This window comes from Pangasianodon hypophthalmus, chromosome 29, assembly GCF_027358585.1.
Source record: "Pangasianodon hypophthalmus isolate fPanHyp1 chromosome 29, fPanHyp1.pri, whole genome shotgun sequence".
Taxonomy (NCBI): domain Eukaryota; kingdom Metazoa; phylum Chordata; class Actinopteri; order Siluriformes; family Pangasiidae; genus Pangasianodon; species Pangasianodon hypophthalmus.
Window position 1 is genome coordinate 14,952,535 of NC_069738.1, and position 17,039 is coordinate 14,969,573.

Genomic DNA, 17,039 nt, shown 5'->3' on the forward strand with positions numbered 1-17,039 from the left:
AGTGTTAGTGTATGTGTGTGTGTGTAAACTCTGGCTGTATATTAACTGAGAAAAGAATCCCATTAAAAACACTTTCTTAAAACCTGCAAGACTTTTGTAAATCTGGTGAGAATTATCGTTTGGTTCGACAAAATCATTTCCACATTTAACTTTTATGGAGTCGATGTTGGAGTTGAGGCAGATTACACTGTCTTACAGTTGAATTTGGTCGCTTCCAATATGGCGGATGTGTTGATGTATCACACGAGCTAACGAGAGCGGCTAATGTGGCATCTACTGATACCGTGGCCAGAGAAAATACTGCTTTCTGATTGGCTGGCAGATGTGCATTATTTTCTTATATCAGGACACGACAATGAGTTTGTTATGATGAAGCAGCACGTGCACATTTACTTCATAGTCCATCTTATTTAAAGACATGTTACGTGTGATATTGTACGCTTTGAGGAACTCACGTGTTTCCAGGCTCTGGAAATCACACATGTTAAATTCATTAATTAAGTTGTGACAGGCCCCGCCCACTCTGTGCTTCCGCTTCCTTTTCCTGAAGATCCTGGGGTGAGTGAGAGAGAAAGAACAAACAGATGTAGACAGACAGAGAGGGAGAAGATGTTTGCTGAATAAATTACACACACACACACACACACACACACACACACACCTGATGGGGGTCTCCTTATAGGAGATCTGTCGAACCGCGTGGTCATCAGGATTATAGTACCCCTTTGAGCTTAGTCTGGGACTGCGGCGCGACATCTCTGCAGGATGAGAGGAGAGAAACAGAAGAACTTAGCGCAGTTCCTGTAAACTGAAACACTGAGAAAGCTAAAATACATCAACATTATCGCACAAACAGCCTTGACGTATTATTATTCACTTTATCGCCATGTCATTTATGTGAAGTCATTTAAATCTTTTTTTTATTTTGTAAAATAGCAGGAATACGTTATTTACAAATTTCATTTCCAGCTTTTCACTACAAATCCACCTTTAAAACTTTGGGAGGCGGAGCCTAGGGGCCAAAAACAGTACCAGACTGCACTAAGAAATAACATGGTTATAAAATGGCTCCATATTACACAGCATTCAGCTCACACTCTGCTCAAGTCTGTAGATTGAAGGGAGTCACACTGTGGCCTAAACCACATCAGCTGCCAATATGTAAAGGTGTAATCAGTGATTTTGGTAGAAGTTCGCTAAAACTGACTGTTTTAAACCTCAAGAGCCAAAAAAGCAGCTGCTCTGTGCAACATTCCCTCAACAAAGCCACGACTCGAAACACAGAACGTCTGAATACGATTAGTTTGTGGATTTGTGATCAAATACTGATGACCAAATTATAGCTGAGTTTATCAGGATAACTTTTTAATCAGGATTGCTAATGGCATTCAGGATCTATCCAGGATATAAACTGACTCTAGACAATTCAAAATAAAGCAGATTAGAAATCTTTAGAGAGACAGTGTTACTGAAAGCCCTAGAGGATAGAGTCCACTACACAGGCACTGGTTCACACTCACACAGCTAACAGGAAGTAGATTAAAGCAAATTCTACATACTGTTGTCTTGAATCACTGCTTTCTGGTTGCTTTGAAACACTGAGATACTCGCACTCTCTGGGTTTGTGAAATTGTGAACTACGGAATGAGCAGTAGCTGTGAGCCACGCCTCTGTGATGTCATAATGATTTCCAGTAATAATGACATTACATGGGGGGGTTCTATTGGGGGGGTCTGAGGGGGGTCTATTGGGGGGGGTCTATTGGGGGGGGTCTATTGGGGGGGTCTGAGGGGGGTCTATTGGGGGGGGTCTATTGGGGGGGGTCTATGGGGGGGGGAGCTTAGTGTCAGTGGGAAATCAGTAATTTAATGTTGGCTGATCAGAGATGTTTTAACACTGAGAGAACACTTACTACACATTCATTATTTAATTAAACTGCTGGGCACAACAAGCACACTATATATATATAGGATTATATAATTTTATTTATTTATTTCAAAATAAAACTAAAAATAAAACTACTTATTTCTTGATATATGTACAGTCATGGAAAAATGAAAGTACACCCTCCTTCAATTCTTTGTTTTTATTTATCAGGGCCTATATAACAATTGTGTGGTCCTCAACAACTTCTATGAACAAATAACCTCAGGTGACAACAAAAAAATATGTAGTCATTTTCCCCCAAGAAGTAAACCAACATTCAAAAAACAAGTCACATATATATATAACTCACTGTCTTCTTTCATAGGAACACCTGTGCACCTGCTCATTCATGCAGTTATCTAATCAGCCAATCACGTGGCAGCAGCATAATGCATAAATCCTGCAGATACAGGTCACGAGCTTCAGTTAATGTTCACATCATACCAAATCTGAATGAAGAAAAAGTGTGATCTCTGTGACTTTGACCATCATCGCATGGCTGTTGCTGTGAGAAGGGCTGTGTTGAATATTTCAGAAATTGCTGATCTCCTGAGATTTTCACAAAATTAAACCATACACCCTAAACACTAACCATACCCCCTAAACACTAATCCATACCCCCTAAACACTAACCATACAGCCTAAACACTAACCATACCCCCTAAACACTAATCCATACCCCCTAAACACTAATCCATACCCCCTAAACACTAACCATACCCCCTAAACACTAATCATACAGCCTAAACACTAACCATATCCCCTAAACACTAATCATACCCCCTAAACACTAACTATACCCCCTAAACACTAACCATACCCCCTAAACACTAATCCATACCCCCTAAACACTAATCCATACCCCCTAAACACTAACTATACCCCCTAAACACTAATCCATACACCCTAAACACTAATCCATACCCCCTAAACACTAATCCATACCCCCTAAACACTAATCCATACCCCCTAAACACTAACCATACCCCCTAAACACTAACTATACCCCCTAAACACTAATCCATACACCCTAAACACTAATCCATACACCCTAAACACTAATCCATACCCCCTAAACACTAATCCATACCCCCTAAACACTAACTATACCCCCTAAACACTAATCCATACCCCCTAAACACTAATCCATACCCCCTAAACACTAACTATACCCCCTAAACACTAATCCATACCCCCTAAACACTAATCCATACCCCCTAAACACTAACTATACCCCCTAAACACTAATCCATACCCCCTAAACACTAATCCATACCCCCTAAACACTAACTGTACCCCCTAAACACTAACTATACCCCCTAAACACTAACTATACCCCCTAAACACTAATCCATACCCCCTAAACACTAACTATACCCCCTAAACACTAACTATACCCCCTAAACACTAATCCATACCCCCTAAACACTAATCCATACCCCCTAAACACTAACTGTACCCCCTAAACACTAACTATACCCCCTAAACACTAATCCATACACCATAAACTCTGCACACTAAACACAGCACCCTACACCCTAAACACTAAACTCAATTCAATTTTATTTTATTTGTATACATCTTTTAATAATGGACATTGTCACAAAGCAGCTTTACAGAAATAAATACATTCAAATTAAATTAAATCAAAGTAAATTGTAAATGTGTGAATTTATCCCTGATGAGTGAGTCAGAGGTGACGGTGAGACAGTGAGGAAAAACTCCTTGAGATGATATGAGGAAGAAACATTGAGAGGAACCAGACTCAAAAGGGAACCATCCTCATCTGGGTGACACCCGATAGTGCGATTATAAATAAATCCTTTCATAACTGTGTACTACATGGACAAATAGTGCAAATGTGTAACCAGTAAATTCATTACAGTTTCCACATGAAGTCTGTTTTGTTGAGCTTCTCCACTGTTCACTGATGGAGACCTCAGTAAAAAAATGCTTGCGGCAACCGCAGCCCCAAAGCCACTACAGTACAACTCCCCATATGAACCGCAGTCCAAAGCCATCTCCACAGTCCCCAAGTGGCACCATCCCCAGCAATACCAATGATCTTCAGGCTGTCCATGTGGGGCCTGCAGTAGTGAGCGATCTCCAACCGATGAGAACTTCAACCAGAAGCAGGGCATCAGGCAGGTCCGGAGAGCAGAAGGGGTCAGGATCACTGATAAACACTAAACCCTACACCCTAAACATTAAACCACATACCATAAACTCTAAGTCCTACTTCCTGAACCCTAAACCACCTAAACCATGTACACCTGTATGGACGTCTTCCACCAAACTGTTACCATAAAGTTTAAAGCACACACTTGTATAGAACGTCTCTGTGTGTTGTAGCTTTACAGTTTCCCTTCACTGGAACTAAGAGGCTGAAACCTGTTCCAGCATGACAATGCCCCTGTGCACAAAGCGAGCTCCATGAAGACATGGTGTGTGAAGGTTGGAGTGGAAGAACTCGAGTGTCCTGCACAGAGCCCTGAACTCAACCCCACTGAACACCTTTGGGATGAACTGGAACACCGACTGAACCCCAGACCTCCTCGACATCCCAACATCAGCGCCTGACCTCACTAATGCTCTTGTAGCTGAATGAACACAAATCCCCACAGCCACGCTCCAACATCTAGTGGAAAGCTTCCCAGAAGAGTGGAGCTCATTATAACAGGAATGGGATGTTCAACAAGGACATATGGGTGTGATGGTCAGGGGTGCACAAACTTTTGGCCAAATAGTGTAGAATTCCATATTAAGTAAGGTCTAGATGAAAATTCTCTTAATTAGTTCATCTTAAATGTATTTTCGAGGAAGCAGAATGGAGGAAGTTTAGACCACCATACTCCACAGTATCAGTAACAGCAGACTCTTTAACATCATGCCTGTCATGTTATGATAAAGTCGCAGGGTTTGCGTACGTTATAACCGAAGCTTCATAAAGTGTTTTTGCGCATGCGCGGTACAGATCAGGCACCATCATCATCATCATCATCCTCGCTACCTGATCCGCGTCCACGCGTGCGCAGATAGGGTAACCAACCACAGGCAGACGTGCCACATGACGTGGCAAAGAGGGGCGGAAGTGCTTGTTTGTGTTTTGGTTCTAAAAGGGAAGTAGAGCGAGATAGAGCAGAAAACAGAGGACGTGTTCAGGGCTGGTGAAATTATTATCCACTCACTGTAATATTCCAGAGAAACACGCACTTATCCCGACGTGCCTGTGTCAGAAGTCGGTGTCCTCGAACCGTCGACTGGGCTCCAGGTAAAAGAAGTCATGGTGTTTGAGACAGGTGTCGCAGTTCAGTGCGTCAGTGTAGCCTGTTAGCCTGTTAGCCACAGCGGCAGTAAATAACAGGCCAAGTGCAGTGGTCGTGCTCCTGAGAGTACAGCTACACAGCATGTGTGTGAAAGGCTGCTGTTACAGCTGTACTGTCTGTATTTACTCAGGATTGTGTCCAGCTGCAGCTAGCTAGCACACTGCACAGTAAAGCTAGTTTCTCCTAGTGAATGTGGAAACATCTGGACCAGCTCCAGGTGTCCAGGCTGGGTCTGTGCTCTCTGTACATCTACAGTAGTTATTAGTGCACTGAGCCAGCAAGTCCTCAGGGTGAACTTGAAAAAAGTGGCCTGGGTTCATGGGAAGATGATAAGTATCTGACTGTGCTACGGTTCCTGTGTCAGCGACAGCGAAAAGGATTATTATTAACCTAAACATTAACACTGTGAACAGAGAGGCACAGCCACTTCCTCACATCACCCTGAGCCGCAGCGTGTGTCCGGTCCGATTCCTCAGAGTCCTGTTCTTGCCTGGGTGTGGTGTTCGGCTCTTCCAGTCCATCTGCTCAAGGTTCAGCGTCCTGAGATGCTTTTCTGCTCACCACGGTTGTAAAGAGTGATTATATGAGATACTGTAGACTTCCTGTCAGCTTGAACCAGTCTGATGATCCTCCTCTGATCTCTTTAAGCAGCAAGGCCTTTCAGCCCACAGAACTGTCACTCTGTGGATGTTTTTAGTTTTTCGCACCATTCTGTGTAATCTCTAGAGACTGTTGTGGATGAAAATCCCAGGAGATCAGCAGTTTCTGAAACACTCAAACCAGTCACTGAGATCACATCTGTTTTCATATTGATTTTTAAGTCACATGTGGGTAACTACAAATAATAACTCCTGAACCAGACACCCTGAGGAACTTTCTGGAAGGCTTTCTAGCGTATATGTGGATATGTCCGTGCACTTATCAGCAATATCATGACTGCACTTTCTTTGCCATGAACTTTTATATGTTACAGTACATTTGTATTCTATGTAGAACATTTCTTATTTTTATTAATTCCCTGGAATAAGCAGACTTGTTATTGAGCAAGCTGTTAAAGAGGACACCGCGTGTGTTGGATCATACCCTGCATAAGTTGATACCATGGTTGCAACCTAATTATATCTTATTTACTGAAGCAAGCTGAACATGCAGGAGAATGAGAACAGGCTCTCTGTAGAAGATAATTTGATAGAGCTTCTTACTCAGCATGACTGTGCTGATATGTAGGCTGATTCTAAACAACTGTCCTGTTGTTGAAAGGACATGGAGCGAAACGCTAAATAGATTAAGCCTAGTGGCTCAGACGCTGTGGACTGTGATGCGTAAGCAGAAATATGTAGAAACTGATAGTAACTGGTGACAGCCCATGACAGATCTTGCTTGGTTTGAAAGTGTAAGGCTTGAGCCTGACTTTACCCGAAGCGGTACGAGTGTGAGAGACAGGCCAGTGCTTAAAATGTGAACGCAGCAGCACAGAGCATTCAGCATGGTGCTTGTATTACATAAAATGTTGAAGAATGAAACAAGAAGAATGAAACATCTTATCAGTCTGTTGGGTTTCTCCCCGTTCATGTAAATAGGAACTGGGTCTCGAGTGACGGAAAATGACCGTCTAGGAGCATTGCCAAGATGGCCAAAGAGTGCTCCGACTTTACTACAAGCACTTCTGCTTTACTCACACTGAGCACTAGGTGACTGAACTGTAAAGCTCAGCTTGGTGTGTATTTATGGAATTTTCTGTGAATTTGCAGGATGTTTAATTGGCTGTGCAGCTTGTATATGTGCACTAGGGGGCAGAGTTAAATCTCAACCCAGAAAGTACAGAAGAACCAAAAGCCGAGCATTTCAGTGGATTAAAGAGAATAGACAGAGGCAGCGAAGTGTATTTGTGGTAATATTTAAAATTTGTTGCCTTCATTCTTGCATCTCCTCATACCCTACCAAGGTTTTCTTGTCTCCCCCCAAGGATTTATCACTTCCTGTTTTTCTAATGTGTAGATGATGGATTATATAAGTGCTTATAACGTCACAGGCCTCTGCCAAACTCATCCCCAATCTAATTCATTTTGCTATGCTTATCCATAAAACTCCTTTTTTTGCATTTCACTGTAGATGAAGATAAATGTATAAATCAGTTTAGAGGTAGACTCAGGACTCGGGTACTGAAAGCTGATAGTTTGTCTGTTAGCTCTGATTAGGCTTGTGTGATGTAGATTTTTTTTTCCTGATCTTGATTTTGCATTTAAAAATATAAATAAACGATTTGATCATCCCGAACTGTTAGCTTAAGGACAGGAATGTGAGCATTTCCACCATTTCAGGTTTAGCGAGTGTAGAGGAGGTGCAGTAATATTACCAGCTGTGCAGTCGGGAAAACTCAGCGGTAGATTTTATTTCACATTAATGAACTTATTCTCCATTTTCCCTGACCTTTTCCAGGTTCCAGTTTAGTTGTGGTGAAAAAGACTGCTCTTTTGGTGTATTTTTAAACGATAACTTGTACAAGTGTAATCCGATGTTTTGAGAGGTGGCAGGTCTGGTAAAGTAATATAATCAGCTATAAATGTCCCTGGATACGGTGACAGTGTGGTATCGTGTAGGGGCGATAATATCGTTATATTGCACAAGCCTACCACTGATGTCATTTGCATAACAATAAGTATGATTTACACTTATTAAACATTTAGGTTTAATCTCGATGTATAAGAGGAGTAAGTCTGGGTAAGTTGCGTCAGATCCGTGCAACCGCATGAAGAGGAATGAAACAGGTCCAGACTCCTGGGCTACCTGAAAGTGCTCATTTCTCTATTTTCAGAAGCCGTGTAGGTCGTCCTGTAACAGTGCAGTGTGAGTGCGCCCGAAGGAGAAGGGGACATTAACAGCTGTCATGGTCAATCGGGTAGTGGCGACTCGGCCCAGCGGGCCCAACGCGGGCAGTAAGATCTGCCAGTTTAAACTGGTGCTGCTGGGAGAGTCTGCAGTGGGCAAGTCAAGTCTCGTGCTGCGCTTTGTCAAGGGCCAGTTCCATGAGTTTCAGGAGAGCACAATAGGAGGTAAGTGACAGTGTGTGTGCGTGTGAGAGAGTGTGCGTGCGTGTGAGAGTGTATATGTGAGCGCGTGCGCATATGTGTGTTTACACGTATGGGCCTGTGTGTGTGTGTGTTCACACGTATGGGCGGGTGTGTGTGTGTGTGTGTGTGTGTGTGTGTGTGTGAGAGAGATGGAGATGTGCAACTTCATGTAAATGTTATGGCGGCTTCTTCACGCAGAACATGTCAAAGCACAGAAGTGTAAAATGTCCCATGGTGCATATCATCCCCATCATTTGAAATATTTAAGGTGGCACCGTCTCATAATACAACAGACAAATTCTCAGGAGTTTATATATCCATTTTCAGACGTATATTTACTTATGCACTTGCTTGTAATTATTTGTTAGCCCATTGATTTTCACTGTTTTTTTTCTCAAACCCTGTTCACCTATTTGGTCCAGATCAGCACATTATTGTAGCTGCTATGTTGTGCGTCACACAGCGTTTTGTGTTATGAACTGCCCAAATGATACTGACAGGTTGATGTCACGTGAGCTGTCTACATTCACCGAAAAGCAGAAGTTGAGACAGCTCTGAAAAAACTATGATGCCATGTTGGCATTTATAGAAATGTTTGGTGTGAAGAAGCTTATCGAATGGATGAAAGGCAATCTTTGTCATGATTTATCAGAAAATAAAAATAATCATATCTCCTTGACCTGCTCATCTTCTGTGAAGGTGAAAAGTTTGTTATGGCAACTGAATAGCCAGGTAACCGTCTGAGGTGCCAGCATTCGAATGCTGAAATCACTTGTTTGCTATGCGTTATGCCCTTTGTCCAAGTCAGGGAAAAGTTATGAAAACGGCAGGGTTTAATGATTATTTTATTCTGTCATGGTGTAAGAGCATGTTGTTTTGACTGCTCTACAAGTGCATCATCACTGTATGACGATGTGATAAAACTTATTAATCCAGTGAGGTTTGAAAGGATAAAATATTGAGAAGACATTCTGCTGTGGGTTCATTATTTCTGTCACCACATTAAAGACATTTTCTAATCTCCTAGCCTTTAAAGATGCAATATTTGATATTTTTATTGCTTACTTGTACCTGGAAGATAGTAGAACTTGATAAAAATGCATAAAGCTGTAGCCTTAGCAAAAGTGTATTAAGTCATTGTGTATTAAAAAAAACCCTACATTGTCCTCACCTGGGATTGGGCATTGGGATTTTAGATTTTTGAGTCAGCCTGATTTTTAAGTTTTTCCATTCATCTTAAAAGTAGATTTGTATACTGACCCCTGTCTCTGGTCATTACCGGTCCCAGCGGCCTTCCTGACGCAAACAGTGTGCCTGGATGACACAACAGTGAAGTTTGAGATTTGGGACACAGCCGGACAGGAGCGCTACCACAGCCTGGCCCCGATGTACTACAGAGGAGCCCAGGCTGCCATCGTGGTCTACGATATCACTAATGAAGTGAGTGTGTCGAATTATTGCCGGTTTTCAGGATAAAAATGTTGGGTGAGTATGTGCGTTTCCGAACTAAATGATGTCTGCAAACTTAATAATGTGTGCATTAAGCAGCCATTTGTGTCCGTGTTCTCTCAGGACTTTAACTAACAACACCACAATTCTCTCTACTAACAAACAAATCTAGAAAAACTGTCTCTTAGGTGCTCACTGAAATACTCACTGGGAAACTCCTAGGCTTTTTCAGGTGACAGTTCTGCCTGGCTCTGCTAAGCTGTCTTGCTATCTGAAGTTGTCAGTGTTGGTTTTTATGGTGTTAATGTTGTCTGGAGGAAAAAAGCTGTAACTTTAGACCCCTGTGGTGTTTCTAAACAAAAAGTGAAGTGTGTGCAGCCTGGCTGCAAAAAGACCCGATTTAGCAACCTGAGTGAAGAATTTTACTGAGGAATCAGATTGACGTTCAAATGTTTTCCACTTATTATGGATTAGCACTAAAAGGCGGGGTGGTGTTCAGCTAAACTAACATTTCAAACAGTGACTCTAGATCAGGGGCTAAACGATGCTAAGCGGTGTGCTGTAGCCTGCGATGGCCGGACGTATATACACATCTCATAGAAACTCCATGTGTTTATATTAGAGAGAAACTGGAGGCGCTCAAGTCTCTTGATAATTACAGCTTTGTTGTTTGTTGACCTGTTTAAAACTTTACGATTACAGCATCGAGGGCGTGGTGGCACTGAAAGCCGAGGTGCTGCGCAGCCAGATGCCATGAATTCATTCGTTAGCCGAACAAAGCCAGTTAGCTAATCATGTCCATTATAGGCAACTCCTCAGTAAGAACATGACCTAACTATCTATTCAATTCAATTCAATTTTATTTGTATAGCGCTTTTAATAATGGACATTGTCACAAAGCAGCTTTACAGAAATAAATACACTCAAATTAAATTAAATCAAAATAAATTGTAAATGTGTGAATTAATCCCTGATGAGTGAGCCAGAGGTGACGGTGGTGAGGAAAAACTCCTTGAGATGATATGAGGAAGAAACCTTGAGAGGAACCAGACTCAAAAGGGAACCATCCTCATCTGGGTGACACCCAATAGTGCGATTATAAATCACTCCCTTCTATAACTGCAGTACAGCATGTACTATGTACGTGGACACAGAGTGCAATGGTGCAACCAGTAAATTCATCACAGTTTTCACATGAAGTCTGTTAAACCTGTCCACTGATGGAGACCTGAATGCAAAACTGCTCACGGCAACCGCAGCCCCAAAGCCACCTCAGTACAGCTCCCCATATGAGATCTAGTGTTAGCTAGCTAGTTTCTTGCTGTAGATTAATGGCAAGCTAATTAGGTTGGTTAAGTTAGGCATGCTGGCTTACTAGCAAGTTAAACCTGTTAAATTCTAAGTTAGTTCACTAACAAATTCTGACTTGCTCTTAAAATCCCTATGGTCTCCTGCTATGATTCTGCACCCAGGAGGCGTGGCTCTGAAGGACTGAGGTCTGAAGGTCAAAAGGACGTTTCTCACTCAGGGGTCTGTAGAAGGAGTCTGCACTACATTACAATGCAAAAGAATATGCATTAAAAAGACTCAGAATAATTGAGTTCTCGTGGGTTCTTTAGATGGCGAATGGTTCTAGCTTTCTAAACAGCTTTCTACTTGAAAACCTCGGCTTGTGAGGTTCCTGGATACAACCTTTACTGATTAATTAACATTCATTGATATTTAAGAATAACATACAGGTACTTAAACATATTTTTTTCATTAATTTATATTCATTAATTAAATTGTTGGATTTTCATATACTCAAATGTTGATTCAAATCTGGTATTTTTCTCATATTTACAACAATCTCTCTCTCTCTCCCTCTCTCTCTCTGTTTAATCTGAACACAATTTATGAGATTAGATATTAGGTATTAATTCCCTTGTTTTTTTGCTGTATAGGAGTCATTTGCAAGAGCAAAGAACTGGGTAAAAGAGCTTCAGAGGCAGGCCAGTCCAAACATCGTCATTGCTCTGTCTGGAAACAAGGCTGACCTTGCGAACAAGAGAGCTGTTGACATCCAGGTGGGTACTGAAGCATTACAGAAGTGTGTGTGTGTGTCTTTTGTTGTTCTTTCATATTTTTTGACATGCACACATGCAAACCCTGATCAGTGATAGTGCAGAGTTCTGTCAACATGAGTAAATTGTTCGTATCAATAATTTTTACACTGACATGCATTTAACACTGCACTTTATCATAGTCCATAGCAATTCATGGAAATCCTCAGATTTTCTTTTCAAGCTCATTTTTGTGCAGCATAGATGTGGAAGGTCCACCTCTAACGTTCAGATGATTTCAACTTACTATACTAGTGCAATTCTCTACACAGCAGCAGTGCAACGTGTACACTTTTATAAGGTTTTTTAATAGTTTCTTCCCTGTTATTTTGTTGCTTCAGGAAAATGTCAACACTTCTAAAATGCACAGAACGAAAAAGAACAACACTGAAACAGCAAACAATGTTTTCTCACAGGTTATTTAAATTCTTGAAACACTCAACCTATTGAAGAAGTCTGAATCTGACTTTTCTGCATTTTCATTAACCATAGACTTAAACTCAATACAACAGCATTATCAATGTGTAACTATCACTGTGAAAAATCCACCCTGAACAACTTACACTGAACATTTTAATTTAACATTAAAACATCACCCTGAACATGTTAATCCTGGTAATTATCGTGTGATCTTCAACGACACCTACAATTCATTTCGTAATGAAATTCTAAGTTGGATTTTTTTGTTTAACTTCTTTCTTCTGCATCTATTTGGTCTATATTCACTTTAGTTAGTGGTTTCCTACATTATCCACAATACTGTTCAGCTACCTGCTGGTGGAGGTGCAGTGGGATTACTGCGGCATAACTCGTGATTCCCCACATCTGACCAGGAAAAAAAACAACAAAAACGCTCCTAATCAGGAACTCATAATGGTCTCCTCAACCCCAAATTCAGCACGTGACATCACAGCAACATGATCACTCACAGCATCAGCAGTAAACACAGCAGCACTTCTTACCTATTTTATATATATATATATATATATATATATATTTAATGTACACACATTTTCTTTAGATCAATCATCATACAGACATATTCACTTGTTAAATCTATAACACTGACTCTTTGTTCTGAGGTAAATATACATCACTCAGCACAGTTAGCTGGCTAGCTCGTTGCTTACAAAAGATGAACGTATTTGTAGCTCAAACACACAGGGATCAAAAATTATGTAATTCTGAGCTTCGACTTCCTACTTCTGAGTTAAGCTGAATGCAGCATTAGCCCTTGCTTCATCTTTACTTAAAGAATGATGCAGCAGCACTTTAGTCCTTTAGTCTGTCCAGCTCTCTCACCTCCTCATCTGTACACTCGAACAGTTCAGCTTCCGAAGCCTCAGGTTTCGTCTTCAATCACAGCCGTCATGCCTGTCATCACTTAAATTGCAAACTAGCTGAGTGTCTGCTGTGACTCAGTGCAACAAGCTGCATTGTATTCTGGGACTTAGAGTCCAGTGTTTGCTGTCTCCATTACCTCTACATTGAGATTTCTCATTAATATGATGTTGAATGTCGCTGAAAAACCACGAGTAAGAAAAGAAGCTCTTGCTCTCCTGTTTTTAGGAGCTAACAGCGAAACCTCACCGTTATCCCTTACGTTTGAGATCACTGAAAGATTTTCTGCTATTACACGCATAGTTACTGCTCTACTGCAGTGTTCTTCTGTGACTTCAGCGCAGCACACCACCACTAACCTCTCACAGGAATTTCAATATAAATATACACTCACCAGACACTTGAATAAGAACACCGGTACCCCTGCTCATTCATGCAGTTTATTCAATCAGCCAATCATGTGGAAGCAGCACCATCACACACATACAGGTCAAGAGCTTCAGTTAAGCAGATCAGCAGTTTCTGAAATACTCAAACCAGCCCGTCTGGCACCAACACGGTGAAAAAGACACTGAAATCACGTTTTCCCCATTCTGGTGTTTGATGTGAACTCTAAGTGAAGCTCTTGACCTGTATCTGCATGATTCTGTGCATTGCGCTGCTGCCTCATGATTGGCTGTATAGATAACTGCATGGATGAGCAGGTGTAGAGATGTTCCTAATTCAGTGATGTGTTTCAGTGTGGAGGTTTCCGTTAGATATTTCTATGCATTTCCATAGACGTGTGTGGACTCATCTCTCAGGGATGCTGTTTTTCAGGAAGCCCAGTCTTACGCAGACGACAACAGCTTACTTTTCATGGAGACATCAGCCAAGACCTCCATGAATGTGAATGAGATTTTCATGGCTATTGGTATGTCTTTTATTTGTTCCCTAGTAAATGAGCTATGAGAACAATGTTTTAAATAATTGTTTTAAAGTGTCATATAGAATAGACCTCTCTCTGTGTGATGATCTTTCCTAGTCAGTTCAATAAGTGCGGCTTTCCTTTCTTCCCTTTTTGTTCCAGCTAAAAGGTTGCCAAAGAGTGAGCCCCAGGCTTCTGGAGCTGGCAGTGTGGGCAATCAGGCCGTGACACTAACCGAGATGAGCGCACCTCCCATCAGGCAGTCTGACTGCTGCTAACTAATGCAAAACATCCCACCCACCCAAACTGTTAGCAAGCCAACTAACGCAAGGCCTTGCCCCTCTCCAGACTTGTTTATGACTGTAACTAATGACATGCCCTGCTCTGTTCCATTGCATAACTCAGTGGTCAGCAGTAACAAAAGCTAAGCCCTGTCCCTCTGCATTTATACACTGCTCTGTCTTCTGATGGTAATGGCTTATGTTTCAACATTGCACTCTGCTTTCACATCAGAAAAACCATTTTCCCTTATGCCACCAGCTAGCCTTAGGCAACGGGGTGAGGCCTCATAGATAAAGACTCTATAGCCTGTATTTCTCAAACAGGATCTTTCTTTTTCTGTTGCTTTTTCTTTTTTTCATTTTTTTTGTTGTATAGAAAAGTATTTTTCAGAATAATGGATGCACGTTTCACTACAAGGCCTAAACATGAATCAAAATTTTAACATAATTCAGTGGCACAAGCAGTACGAGAGGATGAGACTGATTCCTGCAGCATGTTTTCCACGTGGTCCGACTCCACGTCTGCATGCCTCAGTGGCAATGTGCAATAGCTGACTGCCTACTTATTTTCACTGTACTGCCTAAAAACTCTTAATATCAACAAAATATCCACCCTGGTTTTCAAATACACACATGCAGCCATACACATTGAAGATTCTATTGCCACAAACTCTCTGGCCTGACCAGGGCAGCCTTTACTGATTTGTCAGGTCTTTTGGGACTCTGTGTGTGTTTGTGTGTGTGTGTGTGTGTGTGTGTGTGTGTGTGTGTGTGTGTGTGTGTGTGTGTGTGTGTCTGTCTGCGTGTCGGCTGGCATGCATGTTTGAAAGCTGTTTACACTGTAACAGGTTGTAAAAGGTCATTTTCACCCCTATTTTGAGCTTTACACATGTCCACACAAGTATACAGATAGAATAGTCCTCTCTCTTCATCAGACATGCTCCTGATGATGAACCTGTCTGTCTCTCTGGTTTTATGACACATGCCTTGCACTAATTTTGTGTGAATATATCTGCTATCTGCTCTTAAGTACAGCCTGTGTGTGTGTGTGTATGTATGTGTGTATATGTATGTGTGTGTGTATGTGTGTGTGTGTGTGTGTATATATATATACACACACACACACACTTACATACACTTACGTACACAATACATATAGTGAGGGGAAATAAGTATTTGGACACGTTTGCTATTTAATATACTTCTATTACATATATCCACCTCAAATTTTTCTTTTGACTTTGTACTTATACTTTCTTGTTAATATTCATGTGTTCATAAGTGTAAACAAAGATATGTTTAAAAACGAAATTGATATGTATATAAGTATTCAGACACAATAAATTAACAATAGTACTTTCTTGCAAAGCCCTTGCTGGCAATTATAATTTTGGCCCATTCCTCTTTGCAAATCCTCTTCAATTCCCCAAGGTTACGCGGCTGCCTCTGATGGACTCAGTTTCAGAATCCTCCATAAATGAAGTCAGGAGGTGGGATAGGCAATGCAAGCACTTTCAAAGTCTTAGAAACCAGTCTTAAGTTATTGTGGCTGTATGTTTGGACTCATGGTCTTGTTGAAACGTCCATCTTCTCTACAGGTTCAGTTTCTTGGCTGAAACTCCTCTAATGTGTCCCGGTACATCAGTCCATTCATGTTTTCTTTGATGTTGTGTAATGCTCAAGTAGCATTTGCAGAGAAGTAGCCCCATATCAAGATGCTCCCACCACCATGTTTCACTGTGGGTGTGGTGTCCCTAAGAACATACACACAACACTTTTTTTCTTCAAACATGATGAGCTGAATTATTGCCAAAGAGTTCTATTTTTAGTTTCATTGTGCATCCTCTGTGTGTCTTTTTTTTAGCAAAGGAGTTTTATGTAGAGACTGATTGGGACTGACCGCTCCATTTAAGTGGTGTTTAATAATGTTGTCCCTGAGAACTTGTCCCTGAGGAAGCCCTTTCACCGTCACCATGATTGCTACTCGTTGTCTCGTTGTATCAAGTATATTTTTACACCTTTGGTTATGCTTATGAATACATACATTTTTGTTCATATTTGTAAATTCAAAGTCAAAAGACATTGTGCTTAAAATGAAGTGGAAATATGCACTGTAATATAAATATAACAAAAAAGTGTCCAATTACTTAATTCCCCTTATGGTGTGTGTGTTATATATATATATATATATATATATATATATATATATATATATAAACAGAAAGACACAGATTTGTTAATTTACTGTAAATAGGGTGTTGCAATGTAGTCAACTTTTCCATTTACTGTTTCAGAACTAATGCTTAATAAGGATGTGGCGTTGTCTAAAAAATCATTAAAACAAAAATTGTACAGTAACCAGAAACTATTCTGTAGTTTTGAATAGCGGTTTGGATTAAATTTTTCTTTCTTTTTTTTTTTTTTTTCTTCATGAAATGGTTAAATTATAATCAATGATGATCTTTTAAATGTATGTAGTGTTATTAACAAAATAAGAGAAACAAACTTCTGGTGTTTTCATTGGTCTCATGCTTTTATAGAGATGACTTTACTGCACTCTAAAACGATGGTCCACTGACTTGAACATGACACAGTATTTGGCCAAAAGTATTTGCACCCCTGACCATCACACCCAT

The 17,039-nt window shown here is 40.8% G+C and overlaps 2 protein-coding genes across 3 annotated transcripts in view; one reads left to right on the forward strand and one right to left on the reverse strand.

Moving 5' to 3' along the window:
• Positions 1-5,359, reverse strand: part of LOC128317703 (SUN domain-containing protein 2-like) — a 15,819-nt gene extending 10,460 nt beyond the window's left edge. The window contains exons 1-3 of the mRNA XM_053231417.1: positions 5,115-5,359; positions 662-758; positions 456-553 (exon numbers count right to left, since the gene is read on the reverse strand). Coding sequence (XP_053087392.1) covers positions 456-553; positions 662-756 — 193 coding nt within the window. The 5' untranslated portion in view covers positions 757-758; positions 5,115-5,359. The remainder of the gene's footprint in view (positions 1-455; positions 554-661; positions 759-5,114) is intronic.
• Positions 5,001-16,768, forward strand: rab5aa (RAB5A, member RAS oncogene family, a). 2 transcript variants are annotated; one of them, XM_053231418.1, is made up of 6 exons: positions 5,001-5,197; positions 8,047-8,305; positions 9,612-9,763; positions 11,716-11,838; positions 14,035-14,128; positions 14,285-16,768. In XM_053231418.1, the coding sequence occupies exons 2-6, from the start codon at positions 8,140-8,142 to the stop codon at positions 14,398-14,400; spliced, it is 651 nt and encodes a 216-aa protein (XP_053087393.1). In that variant the 5' UTR covers positions 5,001-5,197; positions 8,047-8,139; the 3' UTR covers positions 14,401-16,768. The 2 variants fall into 2 exon arrangements, with proteins under 2 accessions (XP_053087393.1, XP_026784004.1); XM_026928203.3 differs by having other exon boundaries at positions 5,004-5,197; positions 8,068-8,305.
• Positions 16,769-17,039: the final 271 nt, after the last annotated feature.

Coding starts and splice junctions, on each gene's coding strand:
- rab5aa (XM_053231418.1), top strand. CDS start 8,140: ATGGTCAATCGGGTAGTGGCGACTCGGCCCAGCGGGCCCAACGCGGGC. Junction 9,764..11,715: donor TCTACGATATCACTAATGAA/GTGAGTGTGTCG, acceptor TTTGCTGTATAG/GAGTCATTTGCAAGAGCAAA. Junction 14,129..14,284: donor TGAGATTTTCATGGCTATTG/GTATGTCTTTTA, acceptor TTTTTGTTCCAG/CTAAAAGGTTGCCAAAGAGT.